The sequence below is a fragment of the Sardina pilchardus genome, chromosome 20 (genome assembly GCF_963854185.1).
Source record: "Sardina pilchardus chromosome 20, fSarPil1.1, whole genome shotgun sequence".
In the NCBI taxonomy this organism is placed as follows: domain Eukaryota; kingdom Metazoa; phylum Chordata; class Actinopteri; order Clupeiformes; family Clupeidae; genus Sardina; species Sardina pilchardus.
Window position 1 is genome coordinate 2498301 of NC_085013.1, and position 19830 is coordinate 2518130.

At 44.6% G+C, this 19830-nt stretch overlaps 1 protein-coding gene across 2 annotated transcripts in view; it reads left to right on the forward strand.

Annotated features, from left to right (window-relative positions):
• si:ch211-266o15.1 (zinc finger MYM-type protein 4) overlaps positions 1 to 19830 on the forward strand; it is a 45516-nt gene that overhangs the window by 17641 nt on the left and 8045 nt on the right. Inside the window, exons 15-24 of one of the 2 annotated variants that reach the window (XM_062522486.1) lie at positions 320 to 492; positions 1100 to 1277; positions 2801 to 2923; positions 3694 to 3737; positions 4211 to 4397; positions 5171 to 5319; positions 6304 to 6457; positions 7361 to 7513; positions 8089 to 8174; positions 9910 to 11830. In XM_062522486.1, the coding sequence (XP_062378470.1) occupies positions 320 to 492; positions 1100 to 1277; positions 2801 to 2923; positions 3694 to 3737; positions 4211 to 4397; positions 5171 to 5319; positions 6304 to 6457; positions 7361 to 7513; positions 8089 to 8174; positions 9910 to 11526 (2864 nt within the window). In that variant the 3' untranslated portion in view covers positions 11527 to 11830. Of the gene's footprint in view, positions 1 to 319; positions 493 to 1099; positions 1278 to 2800; positions 2924 to 3693; positions 3738 to 4210; positions 4398 to 5170; positions 5320 to 6303; positions 6458 to 7360; positions 7514 to 8088; positions 8175 to 9909; positions 11831 to 19830 lie in introns of those variants that run through there. The other variant, XM_062522487.1, reaches the window with a different exon arrangement.

A 19830-nucleotide genomic window follows, 5' to 3' on the forward strand; every position in this document is an offset into this window, starting at 1 on the left:
ATGTATTCATTATTATGTTACCACACTACCACCTCTAAGCTACCACCGCCCCAATAACATTATATTCATCACTCACACACTCACACACTGCTACCACTGCCCCAGTAACATTATATTCATCTCACACACTCATACACTCATACTCGTACACTCATACTCACACACTCATACACAAACACACACACACACACACACACACACTCCCTGTGTCTTTTGAGTATAAAATTACAATATGTAAAACATCTGCTGGCTTCTCTTGACACCCCCACCCCTCGTGTGTGTGTGTGTGTGTGTGTGTGTGTGTGTGTGTTGTTTCTAGGCTGTAAGCTGCTGTTTAAGCACGACCTGTCCAAACGCCTGGGCCTGCTCTGCAGCGCGTGCGCCCTCTGCTCCAACATGACCCCCCAGACCGTCTCCAACTACTTTGGCGGCAAGGTGGAGGAGTTCTGCAGCAAGGACTGCATGTCCGCCTACACCGTGCTCTTCTACGAGGTGAGACACGACCCACCGCCGAGCACAGAGAATAGCACGAGCATCACACACACACACACACACACACACACACACACACAAAGAGATAAGGGGAGAGGAGAGGAGTGGAGTGGAGTGGAGTGGAGAGAAGAGGCTGCAAGCTAGAGGCTGGTAGAGAAGTGACTCATCCAAGGCAAACACTTGCTCCTGTTGACAATATGGCAGCCAAACCCATACAGTACATGTGCACTGAACTTCTAGGCTCCGGTCTGTTAATATGACAGTAGGGGAAGATGTCATACAATTGAGCATCATCCTGGAGGGTTAGGAAAGGAACTTCCATATAGTCTATAGGCTTTAGTTGCATACAATGCAGTGTGTGTTATGAAATGATATACCGGACACACACTAACTGTATATAGATTCCGAAATGATGCTTTAATGCAATGATAACAGTACAATGGGAAGCTATTTGAAAGTGAATTGACAGTGAATTGATGTACTATAGTTAACCTGCTGATTTATTTATAGGAACACCTTTTCTTTGTGGGAGAACGTGTAATGTTACAGTCAGCAGGCCCGTTGAGCGTTTACACTCCCTGACACCTGTCTGTCTTGTTTTTGTCAGATGGGGAAGTGCGAGGCGTGCACAAAGCAGGGCCGTCTGACGGAGAACCTGAAGTGGAAGGACGGCATCAAACACTTCTGCAACCAGCTCTGCTTCGTCAACTTCTGCCTGAAGGCCAGCCAGCAGAACCAGCGGCTCCCCAACGGCACCGGAACCGCCACCGGACCCCGCTCTGCAGGTAAGTGTGGGCCAGAACCCAGCAGCCTGGTGGACAGGAGTGCCCAATACCCTGTCTCTGTCCCTTTTGGACCCCTGCAACTTGTTTATTCCTGATACTGTCATTGGACAGGTGTCCTTGACAAAGGACATTCAGATTCCGTAATAGTACATAGACTTAGCAGAATTGCGCATTTAATGGACTGGACAGATAGTGTCCAATGTCCATTGTAATAGTCGGACACTCACTCGCTGGTTTGTCATCTCTGTAATGTAATGTCCGCAACACTGCTTTGAGCTCCCATATTTGAATGTTTTAAAAAAGATAGTCAACGTTTGGACCCTGCCTGGGTCGTCTTCAGGCGAGTCCTACTCATAGCGGGGCCGCCTCACACAGCGTGTTGAGCGCCTTCGTCCAGCCCCTGAGGTCCTCACGCGGTCTCCAGGCTGTGGGCCGTCCCTCTGCTCTCGCCCACGGAACCCTGAGTCACCTCGTTTATGATACCACGTGTGGACGCTCGTTGGCTCTCATTATGTGTGGAGCTATTAAAGTGTAGTTAACTGGACTGGGTGCTGTCCAGCTGTTTGATAAGCTCTTTCTTTGGAGCCGTAAGTGTATTTCAGCAAAAGGGGAAAGTGTAGGCGAATCAAAACCTCTGCTCTTCTAATACTCCATGACCAGATTCATTGACACATATAATGGAACGTTATTGTATTTTATCTGAGCTTTTATGTATTTTAAGTAATATGTAAAAGAATGACATGTCCTCTGTTTTATGTAGAGGTGTTGTGTAAAGATGCCGCCAATTCGTATTCCTAATATTATTTCCAGATGCAAGTCAGAATAGGATTTTGAATCGGCCAGTCCAAGCTTTACCAGGAATAGTTATCCTGAGGATAACCTCTCTTATCTGACCTGATGAACGTTATGGCGTTGGTAACAAAAACATTCCAAATGCATAGCAACCTATTGTTGAACCATGTAGCCTGAACATTAGCATGGAAACAGTACCATTGAGTTTAACAGTAGCCACACGCACCCATCTGATTTGAGGTGAAATGATGGATTTGCATTGTGTTTGCTGAGACTATGGGAACTGAATGAATAGTCCAATTTAGGCTTTTGTACAGCGGTCCCCAAATGAGCTGCACTAATTTAGAGTTATGGAAAGTTATTATGTACATCATTATGTGTGTCATATTATTATATAGTGCACATTCACTGTCCTGCTCGGTTAAGTGCTTGCTTGCTGCGGTAAGTGGAACAGGCTGCCGAATGTGTAATGCATTACCGAGGTCGGTCCAGAAACAATCCAGAGAATGAATTGGTTCAATCTCTGTCCTTATTAAAAAAAAAAAAGTATGCGTTTCTATTTATTCCCGGAAATGAAATGGGAGATTCATTTCTTGCTTGTACGGCCCTAGTTTCAGGCTCTGTTACGAATCCTATTGTCTGTCCTACTCCAACCCCCCCCCCACACACACACACACACACCCTCATCCTCTCCTCTCCTCCTCTCTCCTTTTCTTTCCTGTCGTCTGTAGGCCTCGTCTCTGCTCCTGCTCAGCCATCCGTGTCCAGGGAGACGGCGGTGATTGGCAGCGTGGTGTCTCTGGCATCCACCCCCAGTGGCCAGCCCGGATACTCAGCCCACACGGCTCTCACAGGTGCCCACACCGACCGGCACAAGCTCCAGCCAGCCCTTATTAGAGACCCCACCACTCAATCATGTGCAGACTTGTCCTTCACCAAGGAGTCAGACAAAGTCAGGGGGAAGCCATGGTTTTCCATAGAGGAAAGGATAGTGTTAGTGTATATGATATTTTAAAGGAATATTGCGTGTCAGACACAGCAGTATTTCAACAGTTTGTAATTCTAGGCACTAGATAGACGCCTTATGTGAGTGCATTTGCAGGAGAAGCACAGCAGGCGAGTTGAAGCTGCAGAAATGATGACTACTCTAGGGCTGCAACAATTTAATAATGAGTCAATTAGTTTACAACTACTAAATTAATCACTAAATTAATCGAACAAAACAAAGTATTATAGAACATAAAAGATCATTTTCATGCAGGCATGGTGATGAAGTATATTCTATTCTATTCTAGTCTATGATCTTGGGATTTCGGTAGCACAACACTAATCAACGTTGTGATGCTAATACTCTATTTAATCTAGCAACTATTTGATTGATCAACAGGAAATATTCAACCGATGTATCGACATATGAAAATAATCAGTAGTTGCTGTCCTACTCTGTTCACATTAGGTAGTTAGATGTTATGAATGATTATCTTATTTTCAGAAGCATGATGTCTTTTGAGTCTGATTTGGGAGCATGCATTTCCTGTTGTGAACTGCTGGGAACTTCCTGTTGTGAACCCTCATGATCACCGTGCTTACATGTGCACCCCTCCCCATATCTTCTCTCTCCCAGGAGCACTGCCCACCTCAAACGGCCACTCAAAGATCATCGGTGATGTAAGTCCTTTTCCTCCTCTTCTGCCTTCTCTGCTTTAAAGCACACAAAGGAAATGGCAGTGGCGTGGGTGTAGGCTCGCAGCTATTGAATGTGTGTGGTGTTCCTGTATACATGCACTTTTGTACACCTGTGTGGGTGTTAATTTGTGTGGACTTAGAGTGTGTGTGTGTGTGTGTGTGTGTGTGTGTGTGTGTTTATGACTGGGGGGTGTTTAAAAATGTTTGCCTGAAAGTATTTGTGTATCTGTGTTTGTGTGCACTTACTGTGTCCAGTGGTTTTATGTGTTAGCATCTTTGGGTGTTTGTTTTAGCATTAATATAAATGTGTTTGTATGGATTCATTTGTGCATATGCATGCATAGTTATTGTACAATGTATTTTTTTTTATTTGTGGATGTTTTTCATATATATGTGTGTGTGTATGTGTGTGTTTGCCGTTAATGTTTGCGCCTGTATCCCCGCCCTCTCTGCAGGCGAGCACGCAGACAGACGCCATGAAGCTGCCGCCGCCCCCTCCGCGCATGCTGAAGAACAAGGCGCTCATGTGCAAGCCCATCATGCAGGAGCTGGGGGTGCAGTGCACGCTGGACCCGCCCGCCTCCGACCGGCACCCCAGCGCCGCCGACGACCTGCACACTCTACTCAGCCGGACCCAGAAAGGTGCCCGCACAGCACACTTTAGCCTCCGATGCAGCGCCCGAGTGGTGGCTGTGTGGTCAGCCTAAGCTAGCCTATGTTTGTGTTTGTGTGCTATGGGTCAGTCACCATCATATATCTCACATTGCCACAGTGGGGGTTTTGCCAGACACAGGGGTTATCTTAGCATTCCTAAGGTAAAGGATGGCAACTACAGTAATTTCCCGCATATAAGCCGCATTGTGTGTAAGCCGCAGGACAGTATTTTATGCAAGTTAAAAGAAACAAAAACCATATTAACACCATATTAACTTGCCCCCCTGTATTAACTTCATAGTTGAAGAAATTTTGCAAAATCAATGTCTAAGCCGCGGCTAATAGTCGGGAAATTACGGTAGATTTCATTATATGGAAAGTTAAGTTATACTAAAACAGTTCATTCAATGAGAAACATATACAATTCCCACAGCTGCTGTTAGTGGAGATATTTCACTTATTTGTGGTGTACGCTCTTGAGGTCATTGTAGTAGGTGTACCCTGGGCTTCTCGGTGGGTAAATGGAGGTAAATGGAGCTGGCATTTTACTGAGCTGGGTCTCTCTGCCTTGTTTATTGGTCTCCTGAAATGTGTAGAACAACGGGGCTTTCAAGTGGTGCTTGTCTGTTTTTAGAACATAATATACTAGCTAGTGTTAACAGCCTTTCTTGTCATTGACTGACCTGTAGTGTGTGTGTGTGTGTGTGTGTGTGTGTGTGTGTGTTGTATATTTGTGTGTTTGTGTGCATGCCTGCTCTCAGCGGAAGACAAGGAGGATGAGAAGGAGGACAAAGAGGAGAAGGTGCGGCTGGTGCCGTTCCCCGTCCCCGTGATGGTGCCCGTCTTCATCCCGGTGCCCATGCACCTGTACACCCAGTACACGCCTGTGCCCATGGGCATGCCCATACCGGTGCGTCCCCTACACTACACTGAGTACTGGTGCTCGGGCAGCCTGTGCCCAGTTACAACACTTCTGTTGTCTCCTCTCACCTTGCAATGCAAACATTTTGGGGTGTAAGATGATATTGAATATTGCAATATTTTATTCAACAATACTGTATTGAATCTAAAAAGCATAATACCTGTATAGATTTTATTTATTTATTTATTTTATTAATGTTTACATGCAAGCATTTGATTTTGTTATTGACATGGTCAGAACTGTACCTTACAATGTACTTAATTGTTTGTCTAATGCATACTTGTTTACACATACATTTTATGCATATGATGGTGTCTTTGTATCAGTTTTTCTAAAATTAGACTTAAATATAGACTTTTCACACAGTATTGAAATATACAGTATTGCAATACATTGAATTGTGACCCATGAATCGTTTTACCTATTGTATCAGCAAATTCTCGCCAATATATAGCCTTATTTTGAAGGGAGCTCTTGAGATTTTGAAGAGTTATTATCTCATACTGTATGTTCAGCTGAGTGAAAGTGAAGCCAACTTAATCAGACACATGAACAAGCTTGGACATGCCTCTGTCTGGGGTTGTGTAGGTCGATGCAGTTATTGGGAAGTGTGCATTTTCTCGGATTCTTCAGATGACGCTGTATCCAATGAGAGCAGACACACAGATTAAAAACTGCACACCTTCCAGTTCTTGACCTTTGACCTAGATGTTGCCGCAGTTATGTTCCAGAAACTGGACTGGCCTATTTTGCGTCACACTTTCCGCAGTGCAGCTTTATGATGTGAAGCTATCTATTGAGGGGTCTGACGTGTGCCCCCGCATACATACACACACACACACACACACACACACACTCACTGATTTACTCACACACACACACACACACACACACGCGCGCACACACGCGCACACACACACGCACGTGTTGCTGCTTGGCTGACGTGCTGATGCTGGCGGTGCCCGTGTGCAGGTGCCGGTGCCCTTCATGGTGCCCTCCAGGCCAGATGGCACAGGGCAGGAGACGCCAGAGGGGGGCAGGACTCCCAGCAGCCCAGCGGAGGAGGAGGAGGACGACGATGATGAGGACGAGGAGAAGGAGAAGGACATGCCAGCGTCCATGGGAGGTCAGTGGCTGTTTGTTTGTTGTGTGTGTGTGTGTGTGTGTGTGTGTGTGTGTGTGTGTGTGTGTGTGTGTGTGTGTGTGTGTGTGTGTGTGTGTGGTATTGTCAGTGTCCGTGGTGCTTTGGTGAGGTGTGTGTGTGTGTGTGTGTGTGTGTGTGTGTGTGTGTTGTTGTCGGTGTCAGTGTCCGTGGTGCTTTGGTGAGGTGGGGGTCAGAACTTGGGTGTGTGAGTGTTTTGTGCCGGTGTTGTGTGTTTGCCCGTAACAAACGGATAGTTTTAGATGGTCTGATGGTCTGGACATCCCCTCTGAAGCCCAGTTGGACTCGTTTGTATTCAGGGGTTCATTTGTATTCAGAGATCTGCAGATACTGATCCGAACTTAGTGGGAGTTTTATATTTGCACAGATCAGTTTGTCCAGCATCGTGAAATCTTTACCTACTGATTATTCTACACATTTAATGCTATTGTCTGATACCCTTGGTGTGATTTTTACATTTTAGCGCAATATTGAGACAAATGGTTATTATGCGTGTGCCATGGCTTATCTCAGCTTTCTCTGTAAGATGAGCGTAAATGGATTCATGTTCAACAAGACGGAATGATGAACGACTGCCTAGATATCCTCAGCTTATGATGGCATTCAGCTGAGCTCAGTCGAGGCTTTCATAACTGTACAGTCTCGGATTAGAGGAGACTGTTACAGTGTTCGGTGCTCGACTGCTGATTTGAAAAGCGTTGGGTTGGAGGAGGGTTGAAATATCCCGCTATGTTTCTATTCTCACCTCTCTTTGTGTGTGTGTGTGTGTGTGTGTGTGTACGTGTATGTGTGTGTGTGTGCACATGTGTGTGTGTGTGTGTGTCTGTCTGTGTGTGTGCGCACGTCACTCATTCATGTCACATACAGACCAGGGCAGCACGTACAGCGGGGATCTAGAGTCCGAGGCCGTGTCCACCCCGCTCAGCCTGGACGAAGACCCATCGTCCCTCCTCCCCGCCGGGGCCCCCAACCCAGACGGACCCCAGGACCAGGCTCCCCCCGGCGGGAGCGGCACCCGCGGTGAGTGTGCTGCTGACGGTGTGAGCTTTTGCAAGCTGTGTCTGACTCACAAGAAGTGTGTAGAAAAGGGGGTCTGCAAATAGACGTGCTAATGAAAAACCGGCTGCCGTGCTGGTGGTGACACCTATGTCACAGGTGAGAAAACGCGGGGAAGCGCTCGCGCAGAGCTGCGCACCTGCAGCGAGCTTTGTTGGACGAGCGAGCGCTGCTGCTCTTCACCAACAAAAAAATACGACCGCACAGATACTGTATGTGGGTGGCTGTGTCTCAAACCGTCTACTTGCACACTTCAAGTACTTAGTTGAAGCATACTGTACAGTGCAGGTGTCGAGACAGTGCTAAACCTAATGCTAGTGCACACTAGCAGTGTACTGACAGAAATATGCGGTCTGAGACATACTGTACAGTAGCCCATGTTTTTTAAGTGCATTAGCGTTGTGACTGGGTTTCATTTCCATGAAATTATAGAAATTAAACCATAAAGTGGCAATTTGACATTGACCGTAACTGTAAGCAGCTTTAGGTGCTTGGTTGGCCCATCTCACTGGTACGTCTCTCGGTGTGTGTTTAACCAGGCCCTGGTGCATCTGGGGAGCAGAGGATAGCCCTGAAACACCGGAGCCTGAAGAGACCTCGGGAGGGCGCCACCCTCAGGAAACGGGTAGGCACTGCACACAGAGACGCGACACTAAAGGAAAAATAATTATAGAATAGGATAGAAGAATGGACTACATTTCTATAGTGCTTCCGAGCACACACAAAATGCTTTACAATGTCATGCCTCACATTCACATACACACACACACACACACACACACACACACACACACACACACACACACACACACACACTCACTTCGATGGTGGAGGCTGCCATGCAAGGCCAAGGCCAACCTGCACATTCGGAGCACTTTGAGGTTAACACTAGAGTACTAGAGGACTGCCGGGCTTATAGTGCAAAAAAAAAAAAAAAAATCTTTTCACTCGATTAAATTCCAGGACTACGTTCACGACTTTTCCTAAATACGCTTGTTTTATCACCCAGTATTTTTACATGATCAAAAGCACACCGGTACAAGCTATTTAAGAGCTATTTTGCTCTTACTTCTGTGACATCACTGCCAGTCTCACGTTCGGCCATGTTTTTTCAGGCCTTTTACGGCTGCGGTTTTCTTTTCTCAGCAGATGTCGCAAGGGCTCCCTCCTATAAGTTTCCTGTCAGTCGGGCATGAGAATAATATTTTACCATAAAACATATAGTTTATATGTGCAATTTGTATTTTATAAGCGATTTATTTTAATAACTATTTTTCATTTACATGGGGGTAACGAATCACCGTACAACACTGATGCCATTATTTTACAGCTGCAATTTACAATATAAGTAGAGATGCACGATATATCGGCGTCCAATATATTATTGGCCGATAAATGAAATGTTTAAAATATTATTATCGGTCAGATAACAGAATTTAGGCCGATAATTTGTGCCGATATTTTTTAACACCCTAATTTCCCAACTATTTAAGGCCCGTCTGGCTGCATGCTACTTGAGCTTGGTTGGCTACTTCTTCCTCAAAATAATGTCAGCTGTGTGGATGTATTTCACCATTCTAACAAGATCTGCGTTGAATCTATGCAGCCCAAAATCCTCTCCTGAACGATCTTCATTTTAACCTAAGCAGAGAGCGAAGCTCAGCCTACTCAGAACGAATTGTTTTGCTGGTGTATCTGCACTTTACCACCGCGCTAGTCGGGGAGACAAACAAAATCTACGGTGGGACAAATAAGTAGAGAAGTAGTTATAAGTATTATATTTGCATTTAGTTCGGTTGGGTTTTGCAATATTACCGCTGCAGCACTGCAGGTTGTACGCAACAGAAGATAGCCTACTGTTACACGGGACAGCACTCCGCTAATTTGCCCGTCTTTTTTTGCGGTTCGGCTCGAGCAAAGCCTACTGGAAGTGGCACATCGGGGATCATTTAGCTTACAACAAGATACAGTCCGAGGAGTTGCAGCTTTATTTAATTAAACGCTGCTGAAACTATACATAAGTTTCTCACAAAACTCTGATTTGGTCTCTAACTTTTTCACAACTTCTAGCCATTTGTCTGCGTTTAGTGTGTACTCCATATATGAGCGACTAAATGTTGTCCCCTATTCATTTCTCCAACAGTAATATCGGTTATCGTATCGGTATCGGCCACAACAAACCGATAAATATCGGTTATCGTTATTGGCCCTAAAATTCCATATCGGTGCATCTCTAAATATAAGATGCAAGCATGTCTTGACAACCGGATAAATAATATATTATATAGCAATAGCATATTATATTATATATAAGTCGCTTTGATAAATAAACCACTGCATGCTATTGATTTACTCCCTAGCAAGCGCTGGAACTGCTGTGGAACATTGATGAGATGGAATCGGAGGGCGAACCATGTGAGGTGTTGGATGGCGATGATGAGAGAGAGGACGAAGGAGAATTGAATCTGAATCTTGAATCTGATTCAGATTCAGAGTCAGACTCTGAAATTGAGTATGGGGGCTCATTTCAAGAGACAGCCAGAGACTGTACGATGTGGGCTGAACAAACTGCTGGCAGCATTCGGGGCACAGTGCGAGAATGCAATATAATGAGAGAAACCCCAGGGCCCACAGATTATGCCAAGGACAATGTCAGAAGTCCACTGAGCAGTTTGCTGTGTTTGATTGACACAGAAATGTGGGAAACGATTCGAAATTTCACTCAGGCTGAGGCTGATCGAAATAATGCTGATAAATTCACACTAACAGCTGATGAACTGAAAGCATTCGTGGGTCTCATTTATCTGAGAGGTATTACGGGCGGTGAAAGCATGAATATGGATGACTATTGGTCGGCTGACTTGGGAATTGCTATTTTCAAAGAGACGATGTCTCCACAGAAATTTAGAGACATCATGCGTTATCTGCGTTTTGATGACAAGAACACAAGGTCTGCCCGCCTTGTAGCAGATAAATTTGCCATGATATCAGAGATATTCGATAAATTTGTAAGAAACAGCATTGCTTCCTACACTCCCGGTGAGAATATAACAGTTGATGAACAGCTGTTCCCGACCAAGGCGCGTTGTCGTTTCACACAATACATGGCCAATAAACCAGACAGATTTGGTATCAAATTCTGGGTGGCTGCTGACGTTGAAACAAAATATATGTTGAACGCATTTCCCTATCTAGGGAAAGATGAAAGTAGGCCGGCTGATGAACGGTTATTCGAAAATGTCGTGATGCGCCTGATGGAGCCTTTCCTAGGGAAAGGAAGGAATGTCACAGCAGACAATTTCTTCACCTCGCTTGCACTGGCTAAAAATCTCCTTGCACACAAAACAACTATTGTCGGCACAATGAACAAAAGCAGACGAGAGATGCCCCCATGCACACAGGCACAGTCTGAAAGATATTCCACCAAGGTGCTGAGGGCTGGAAACGCGACACTCACGATGTACCAGGCAAAGCCAAAGAAAAATGTATGCATCCTTAGCACAATGCATCCGACAGTGTCGACTGATAATGGCGCAAAGAAACTGCCAAATACCATTTCCCATTACAACAGCACAAAAGTTGGTGTTGATGTTATGGATCAGATGGCACGGTTGTACTCGGTAAAAGGAGGGACCCGTCGTTGGCCTGTCGCTGTTTTTTACAACCTTCTAGACCTGGCTGCAATTAATGCACACATTCTATATAAGCAGTGCATGAACGTTTCATTAAGCAGAAGGAAATTTATTCTTGAGTTGGTGATGGAGCTGTGTGCTAATCAGAAAATGGCGAAGGCAGTGGGAGCTGTATCACTTAAGCGACTTTTGCCTGACTTTTGCCCTACCCCGCCTGCGAAAAGGAGACAGTGTCAGGTTGGCAGATGCTCAGGGAACAAAACGTTTGAGATCTGCCAGACATGCAAGCGACGTGTCTGTGGCAAATGCACAAAGACTGCACCAAGGATGTGTTTTGAATGTTGACAAAGCGAATGTAGCCTATGCATTCTGACGCCTTGAAGGGAACATGACTTATGACATCTCCCCAAAAATAAGCCAAATGTAAAGTAAGTGTAAAGTAAATGGTCGCAGTGGGGGGCTGGGATCACACCTCTTGGATCACACCTCTCTTCAAACACAACCGTTCTGGCTTCAGCAGGCTGTGTAAAAGGAACCACGGCATCATAAAGCTTGAAAACTGTTTTCTTATGCGTTTATTTGGGCTTACTTAGTTTGCCTAGGTACATTTATATTTGTATATCTACTATGGCCATGTATTTAAAGCTTAGACTAATGTATAAGTATTTTCTTACATATTTGCTGTAAATAAACCACTACTTACTATCGATTTACCAAAAAGAACTGCTGCTGTTTTTTTTTTAATTTTGTGTTAAACATTTATTCCGTTTCAATAAATGGTCAAAATGAAGCCCATCTCATGTATTCGTTGTAAATTAAGCTTACTCACAAGGAAAAACTACATTTTGTTATGAAGCATACATGTGCGAAATTACTTTCAGCTGAAACTCCTAATGGTCGATCATATTTAAATTGGTTTCGGCCAAATCATTCATGGCAAGCGAAACTCCAGTGGGGGCAGGGAGGTGTCATAGACTTGTTGTTAGGCTACTCGTGTCTGAATGGGATGGAGGGACAGTGTCTGCTTGCTATATATATTGCAAAGCAGATAAACGTACAGCCTAACATATATATCTTCCAAAAATGTTCACTGAGACATCGCACAAGCTCCCCTAAAAGGAGTGTTTAAAGGTCAAAAGCTGCCAGTTACTACTGTCGCTCAAAAACAATTTACGATTAGATAATAGTTTTATTCAACTGCAAATCTAAAGCTTGATATTATTGGGAGGAATTATTAACCTTATTATTAGCCTTCCAAAGCACTCTTCCCTTCGGAAAACATCGCAGCAGCACGCTACTTCTCTCTCCCACGACTCCAAAACAAAACTGTTAGCTGTCACAGCAATAGGCAAGTCAATTTTGAATCACAATGGTCAAAGTTTTAGCACTTTTTTGGATCGTGTTCTGACGGTACATTTATGACTAGGCACAACGACTTGATTATTATATATTATATACTGTATTATGTTATATTCGTAGATTAACTGCACTCAAACTACTACCGTGTGTGACATTGATTTAATCATCCTTATAATAATCTCCAAAATATTAAAAACTAATATTTATATTTATTAAAAACGAAATATAAAAAATGAAATACTATGAAAAAGTTGAAAGTCAAGTTTGCTTAAAGGGATATTCCGCCATTTTTGGAAATACGCTCATTTTCCACCTCCCCTCGAGCAAAACAATCGATATTTACCTTGTTCCCGTTCATCCAGCCATTCTGTGAGTCTGGCGATACAACTTTTAGCTTCAGCCTAGCATAGATCACTGAATCGGATTAGACCATTAGCTTCTCGCCTGCTAGCTTCATGTTTAAAAGTGACTAAGATTTCTGATAATTTTCCCATTTAAAACGTGTCTCCTCTCAAGTTAGAAAGTGCAATAAGACCAACTGAAAATGAAACCTGGCGTTTTTCTAGGCTGATTTGACATGGAACTACACTCTCATCTGGCGTAATAATCAAGGCAACTTGCAAACGTACCATAGGCGCAGTGATATCGTACGCAGCATCTGAAAATAGTCCCCATAGACATCAAGCAGTAGTAGTGCCAGTAGCTGCAAGTTGCCTTGATTATTACGCCAGATGAGAATGTAGTTCCATGTCAAATCAGCCTAGAAAAACGGCAGGTTTCATTTTCAGTTGGTCTTATTGCACTTTCTAACTTGAGAGGACACACGTTTTAAATGGGAAAATTACCAGAAATATTAGTCACTTTTAAACATGAAGCTAGCAGGCGAGAAGCTAATGGTCTAATCCGATTCAATGATCTATGCTAGGCTGAAGCTAAAAGTTGTATCGCCAGACTCACAGAATGGCTGGATGAACGGGAACAAGGTAAATATCGATTGTTTTGCTCGAGGGAAGGTGGAAAATGAGCGTATTTCCACAAATGGCGGAATATCCCTTTAAGGTTTTTACCTCAAACAACACAAATCAACACAAATAGATGAACAGATAACTCAAACGTGCTGTATGTCATAATGAAACAACCACAGACTATCAACACGGTCTGACACTAATGACACATGGCTTAGTGCAAACTGAATTTATGACCAAACGATTTGATTCATGCACCAAGCTAGCCTGGCTAACGCCTCCCACTTCTCAAATGAGACGTGGTCTGGCAACCAGACGTTCATTTTCTCGTATTTGAAAAAATGCCCAGATCCGTTCATTGGGCGCCACGGATGTCTATCAAATGCGCATAGCTCACCCAACTCGTTCGTATGCAACGCTAAGGGCTGCCGTAAATCCTTTGGCGTCGAATGTAGACGCAAGAAGGCAACGGAAACTTCTCGGATGTTCTGTGATTGGTTCGCCAACATCAGGCGAACATTTGGGCGTTAGTTTCCAGACTGGCTTAGCAGCGGGATTGAAATCACCGCGCAAGGCAGTATGGGAAAACCCAGGCTAGCACCAAGCGCCATCTAGCTATCATTGCGTGTAAGTAACAGCGTCCCAGTCGGAGGACTCAGCGGTCTTTTTGCCGCTTGTTGCCGCTTGCCTCAGTATAGCGGCATTTTTGCCGCTTTGCCACTCTTGCGCGTTCTTGCGCGCTGTAGGTCAACGGTCTTTTGCGCGGAACCCAGCGGTAACCACAACAACAATCTTTAGAACGTTACCTCAACCAAGAGCAACCTAGCGCTGAGCGCAGCGCATGCCGCCTGTAATGTGATGGGGTCTAGTGGCATTTTTGCCGCTTTGCCACTCTTGCGCGTACCGCGGTCAAAGTTGAAATATGTTGAACTTTGACTGTGGTGCGCTGTAAGTCAATGGTCTTTTGCGCGGAACCCAGCGGTAACCACAACAACAATCTTTAGAACGTTACCTCAACCAAGAGCAACCTAGCAGTGAGCGCAGTGCATGCGCCTGTAATGTGATGGGGCCTTCAGCCGCGTTTTAAGTAGTTCACACCAGCACGGCGCTACTAGTAGGAAGTCAAAGCGGTTTGATGACCGGGGCGTGGCACTTCTAGGTATAAGTGGGTCAGAACGGCATGCCGCTTCTAGTGTTAAGTGTCTTACACTTCGACAAGGTCAAGTTGAGTTGGGCTTCAAAATGGCATCCTTCTGTTTGCTGGTTGACTTCTCTACCCCCTGAGTCACCATAGTCTCTTCTTTACAGTAAATATAAACACAATAAACAGTTTTTATACTCAAAACATCTCCGCAGTATTGAGCCTCCTGTCCTAATGGTTTAATAAATTACATCGTTGTGTCAGTCTCTGAGTGGTAATTGCTGGTAATTATACTGTAAAAGGTGCCCTGTTACAACATCAAATTAGTTCCCGCTCGCCTAACAATTAGAAAGGAGGTGACAGCAAGTCATTGTTTCATGTGTACAGTTCCCACGAAGCCCAGATCACTACATGTAAATAAGCACAGACTCGTTGTGTTGTTCAACTAAATCCCTGTAGTTTATTTGGTTTCCCATATGCAGTTTTGGCTAGATGCCAACTTCAGCATATTTGCTAACTGTCTTTGTGCCTATACTCTGTGCAATGACCATACAGTGGAACCTCATGGAATCAAGTCAATACTTGGACTGAAGATACACTCCAGCCATTGATTAACCCCTAAAAACTCCTGAAAGATACACATTTCATAAGATTCTTCATGAAAAAAGTTCTTTCAAGGTCTTGAAACGGATTAGTATGCATCTCTGCTCCCTCTGCCTCATATCCGATATGGGGGGGCTAAGTGCCCTGCCCCCCCCCCCCCCCCTGCACTGTGTACAACGCTGCCTGCTTGTCAAGTCTAACAAGTGTTATTCTTATGATAAAGATATCATGTTCGCTTGTTTGTCTTGTACAGCTTCTTGTGCAGGTGCAGATATGTTTCCAAAAAATATTTGGAAAACTCCACCCCCTCCAAATCAGTCAGCGTTGTATTCCATCCATTGTTGCGCAACAATGATGGGCTGTTCTGATTCGTTATTCTGAAACGTCAACTGCCACACTGTCCTTTTAAACCAGAAATACTTATCCATGGTGGTTACTTACTGCTTGTTTTGCTTGTGAGACGTCTTGTACCACCTAATGGACAGTTGAAAAGGTTAAGAAGCTGATTCTTGCTGTTGGGTCTTTTAAACATTTAGAGTCCCTATCAACATGCAGACGTGACCTTGCTTCCTGTTGGCCCAAAAGACCTGGCTATAATTCACCAACAGAGCCGCGGCGGAATTGGTCGATATGGATACCTGCTCTTCAGAGCCATCATCTCAGAGGAGTACTACAGAGCCTGGTGCAAAACCACCAACTGGGGTGGATCGAAGGGCAAGAATGAACTGCCGCAGAATGTGAAGACCTTTGTGTTGTCAGCAGTGAAACGAAAGTTTCCTGCAATGGAGAGATGTGACCGTAAGGACATAATTGATAGGATAAACGAAGGCCTTCGCAAGCCCCGAAAATCCAGCGATCCTTTTCATTAATTCTTTTTTTTTTTTCCTAGGGTTTTCCTTTTCATTAATTCAATAAACACATTTTATCTGAAGCACTTTCCCGACTTTGTCTTGTCTACCAGATCCTAAACTTAAATAGCTAAACATTTTATCTTGTGAAAAAACTTTTAGGGGGTAACAATGTGCCAGTTAGGCAGCCCCCTCCCCCATCTTTTTCACATACTTGATAGGAAGAATCAAATGAGCTGCTAATCAGGTAGTGTGAGTAGGCAATTTATTAGAGGGTCAAAAAAACTCTCATAAACTAGCCTACTACTCCTTTCCCTTATCTTCACATTGTAATTATTGTTCCACTGAAAATATGGTTGCCTTTTGTAGTTGGGTTTTATTTCTTCCTTAAGCCTCTGTTCATTTCTGTTGCTCTCCCATTGCCCTCCCGTCCCACACCCATAGGCATTGCAAGACCACTTACAGTATGTTCAGGGTTGCCCTCAAGTATTTCAGCTCACTAAGGTGGTCTGCCCCACTCCCCCATTATGTTCAGAGGTGCCCTCCTGTATTTCAGCTCAGGAGAGTTGCTTTCTCCTGTGGCTGAGGGAGAGCATTTTTGTGAATGGGTGGACAGTATATAGTACTGGCCTACTGTCCTGTGGGAACTCCAGTCTTAGCTTTCAGTACACACCAAGACTATTTCTCAGGTCAAGGGATCATCAAACAAAAAACCTTAGCTCTAACCTTACCATAGGGTCTTAGCTTTCATTTGAGACCATCATTATGTTTCTAGGTAAAGGGGTTCTCAAGTCAAAATGGGAGTGTTCTTGATCAGATACGGCAACGCAATCCGCTTTAACCCTCTCTGGCTTGATTGCTTGCAACGGCGTGCAGCTTCTGATCCACACCGCCGCAAATGCTCTCTGCAACCGTTTCAGACCGTTGCGAATCTTCGATTTGAACTGGGCTTGAAATGATTGGGCGGCCGTCTGTTGAACATTTCTTGATGCGGACCTGCAACAAAAACGTAGCCTAACTTAATCTGTTTTCAATAAGTAGCCCATGCCTATTCAAAATAAGTAACAGGATTTATGTCGCAATTTATAGGCCACCGCGGCTATTTTCTAAAACCATTTTCGTTCATTTATTCAATGGTTTATTAAAACATTATCTTTTGATTTAGGCTAGTTCACCAGTCACCATCTTAATTTCAATGACTAAATGATGAGATCCAAATTGTTTTCAGTGCAAACAATCATCAAGGCCCCATCACATTGCACACGGCATGCGCTATGAAACCCATTACTTTCAATGGTTTGAGCGCGCAAGAACTGGTCTGCCGCTGCGCGCATTTTGCCGCTTTGCCGCTCTTGCGCGTACCGCGGTCAAAATTGAAATATGTTGAACTTTGACCGTGGCGCGCTGTAAGTGAGTGGTCTTTTGCGCGGAGCCCAGCGGTAACCATAGAAATAGGAGCGGTAACCACAACAAAAATCGTAGAGCATCACCTCAACCAAGAGCAACCTACCGGTGAGTGCAGCGCATGCGGTGTGCAATGTGATAGCCCCTTGAGATGCCAAGCGTCATATATCTCTTTTCTCCGCTTGCCACCAGCAGCTGTGTTGTCCTCTACCCTGGAAATCCAGGGTTCTCGCGATAACACTATTTGAATTGTGTCTGCAAGATACACTGGCCATGAGCTATGATACACTTTTAGTTTCCGACGACTACAAACCTGCTACAAAGACATCAGTCGCGTTAGTGACGTTCGCCCAATAGGGCTCGGGCACACGCGTTGCATTCTAGGAATATTGCCGCCATGTTGGTAGCGCACCGAATGTAATAATCCATTTATTCAGATGCAGAAGTAGCCTGGCTATCGCCTACCACTTCTCAAATGAGACGTGGTCTGGCAACCAGACATTCATTTTCTCGTATTTGAAAAAATGCCCAGATCCGTTCATTGAGCGCCACGGATGTCTATCAAATGCGCATAGCTCATCCAACACGGTCTCACACCCAACTCGTCGAACGAGGACGCATGCCAAACCCCTGGCGTCAATATCGGAAGCCGAAGGTGCCCCCGCGCGTTCATATGCAATGCGAAGGGCTGCCATTGACATCAGTGTCCTTTGGCGTCGAATGTAGACGCAAGAAGGCAACGGAAACTTCTCAGATATTCTGTGATTGGTCACCAACATCAGGCGAAAATTTGGGCGTTAGTGTCCAGACTGCCTTAGCCGCGTGAATGGAATCACCGCGCAAGGCAGGATGGGAACACCCAGGCTAATGCAGAAGAGAAGAAGCAGAAAATGTATAGTATTAGCGATTCTTTTCCTTTTGCGATCGTGGGTTGCGCTGTTACACCCCACTACACTGCAACATATGACCAAGAAGGTAAAAACTAAGTAACAGGAACACACTAACAGGCGGGAGTAAATCCTTACAAGGCGCATAGTACACTAAGGAGTGAGGCTGCCAATATGGCTGCCCGCGTAGTTTTCACGCCACGATCCCGAGCCCTATTCACAGCCACCAGCACCAGCAACATGTCTTATTTGAGCTTCCCCCCTTGCCGGTGAAAATACCATGAGTCAGAGGATTAAACACACCAAGTAAGTCCATAGACTGTACTGTTAAGTGACATAGTTGGTAGCAAGATGTAATCGTTAACTAGCATAGCAGCTAGCTAACTAGCGAGCCTCTCGTTTCCTTAAGTTGGTGACTTACATCGTTTGAGACGAGAGATGTAGTCCACTGAGCGGATTCGCACAAAACGAACATAACTTTTAAAGTCTATCGAACAACAGTACTTTATTGACATACATTTATCATCATTATCATCATACATTGATAAAAAAAGAGGCTTTATGCATCCGTTAAGATTTTTGTTGATGAGCAAACAAGATGTTCAGTGTCGGAGTGAAGATGTTAGCAGCAGAATATAGCAAGGTGCCGTTACAACACAGTTAACGCTCCTCCGGAAAACAAACCAGGGTATTAGAGCCTTTCGTGCATCGGCTACAAATATGATCTAAAGCTGCCATCTTTGCCCATATAAGGAGTTCCGGGTGTTAATTGAAGCTAACTGCCTATGGCAAGTTGTATTGTAAGTTAGCTGTGGGGTAGCAAAGATCAAAGTGTGCCATCTTCACCTACCGAAGATCACAGTATGCACTTGAAGGTCTGCAATTCCAAATTCTTCGTCCTGAGAATTTAACAGGTGCAAAAATTCAAAATCCCCATGTTATTTTCCCACAGAAAAAATCTCAAGATACGGGATCTCCTTATTTGGGCAAAGATGATGGGTTTTTTTGTAGGCGAACTTCAGAGGTCTATGTATGAGTGCAACCAATCAAATCGGCGTAGGCGGAACAAAGGCGAGCTGAACTAATGGCAACAGTGCTACAACTTTCGCTTTTGGTCGTAGTTATCCAAGTCCAGAATCAGTCAGAGTAAACATTGGTTGTAGTGTTATCCAATTGCGTGCAGTGAGATTTTCACACACATGTTTGGTGCCACCCTTCGAGTTGAGCCATTTTCATTATTCGTGGCCAGACCCTTAATCTGAAAGATTCCAGGGTCTGGTTTACCACCAGGCTACTGGCTAGTTGTCCTCGGCATCTTTCGTGTTTTTCCGCCATCAGCCGAATCCGCATATTATTCTGGTGGTCTTATGTTGCCCCCTTGCGGTTGTAGGTGTACTTACAAATCCTGAACCTGTGTATTTCCCGGAGTGCAAGCGGGAAAC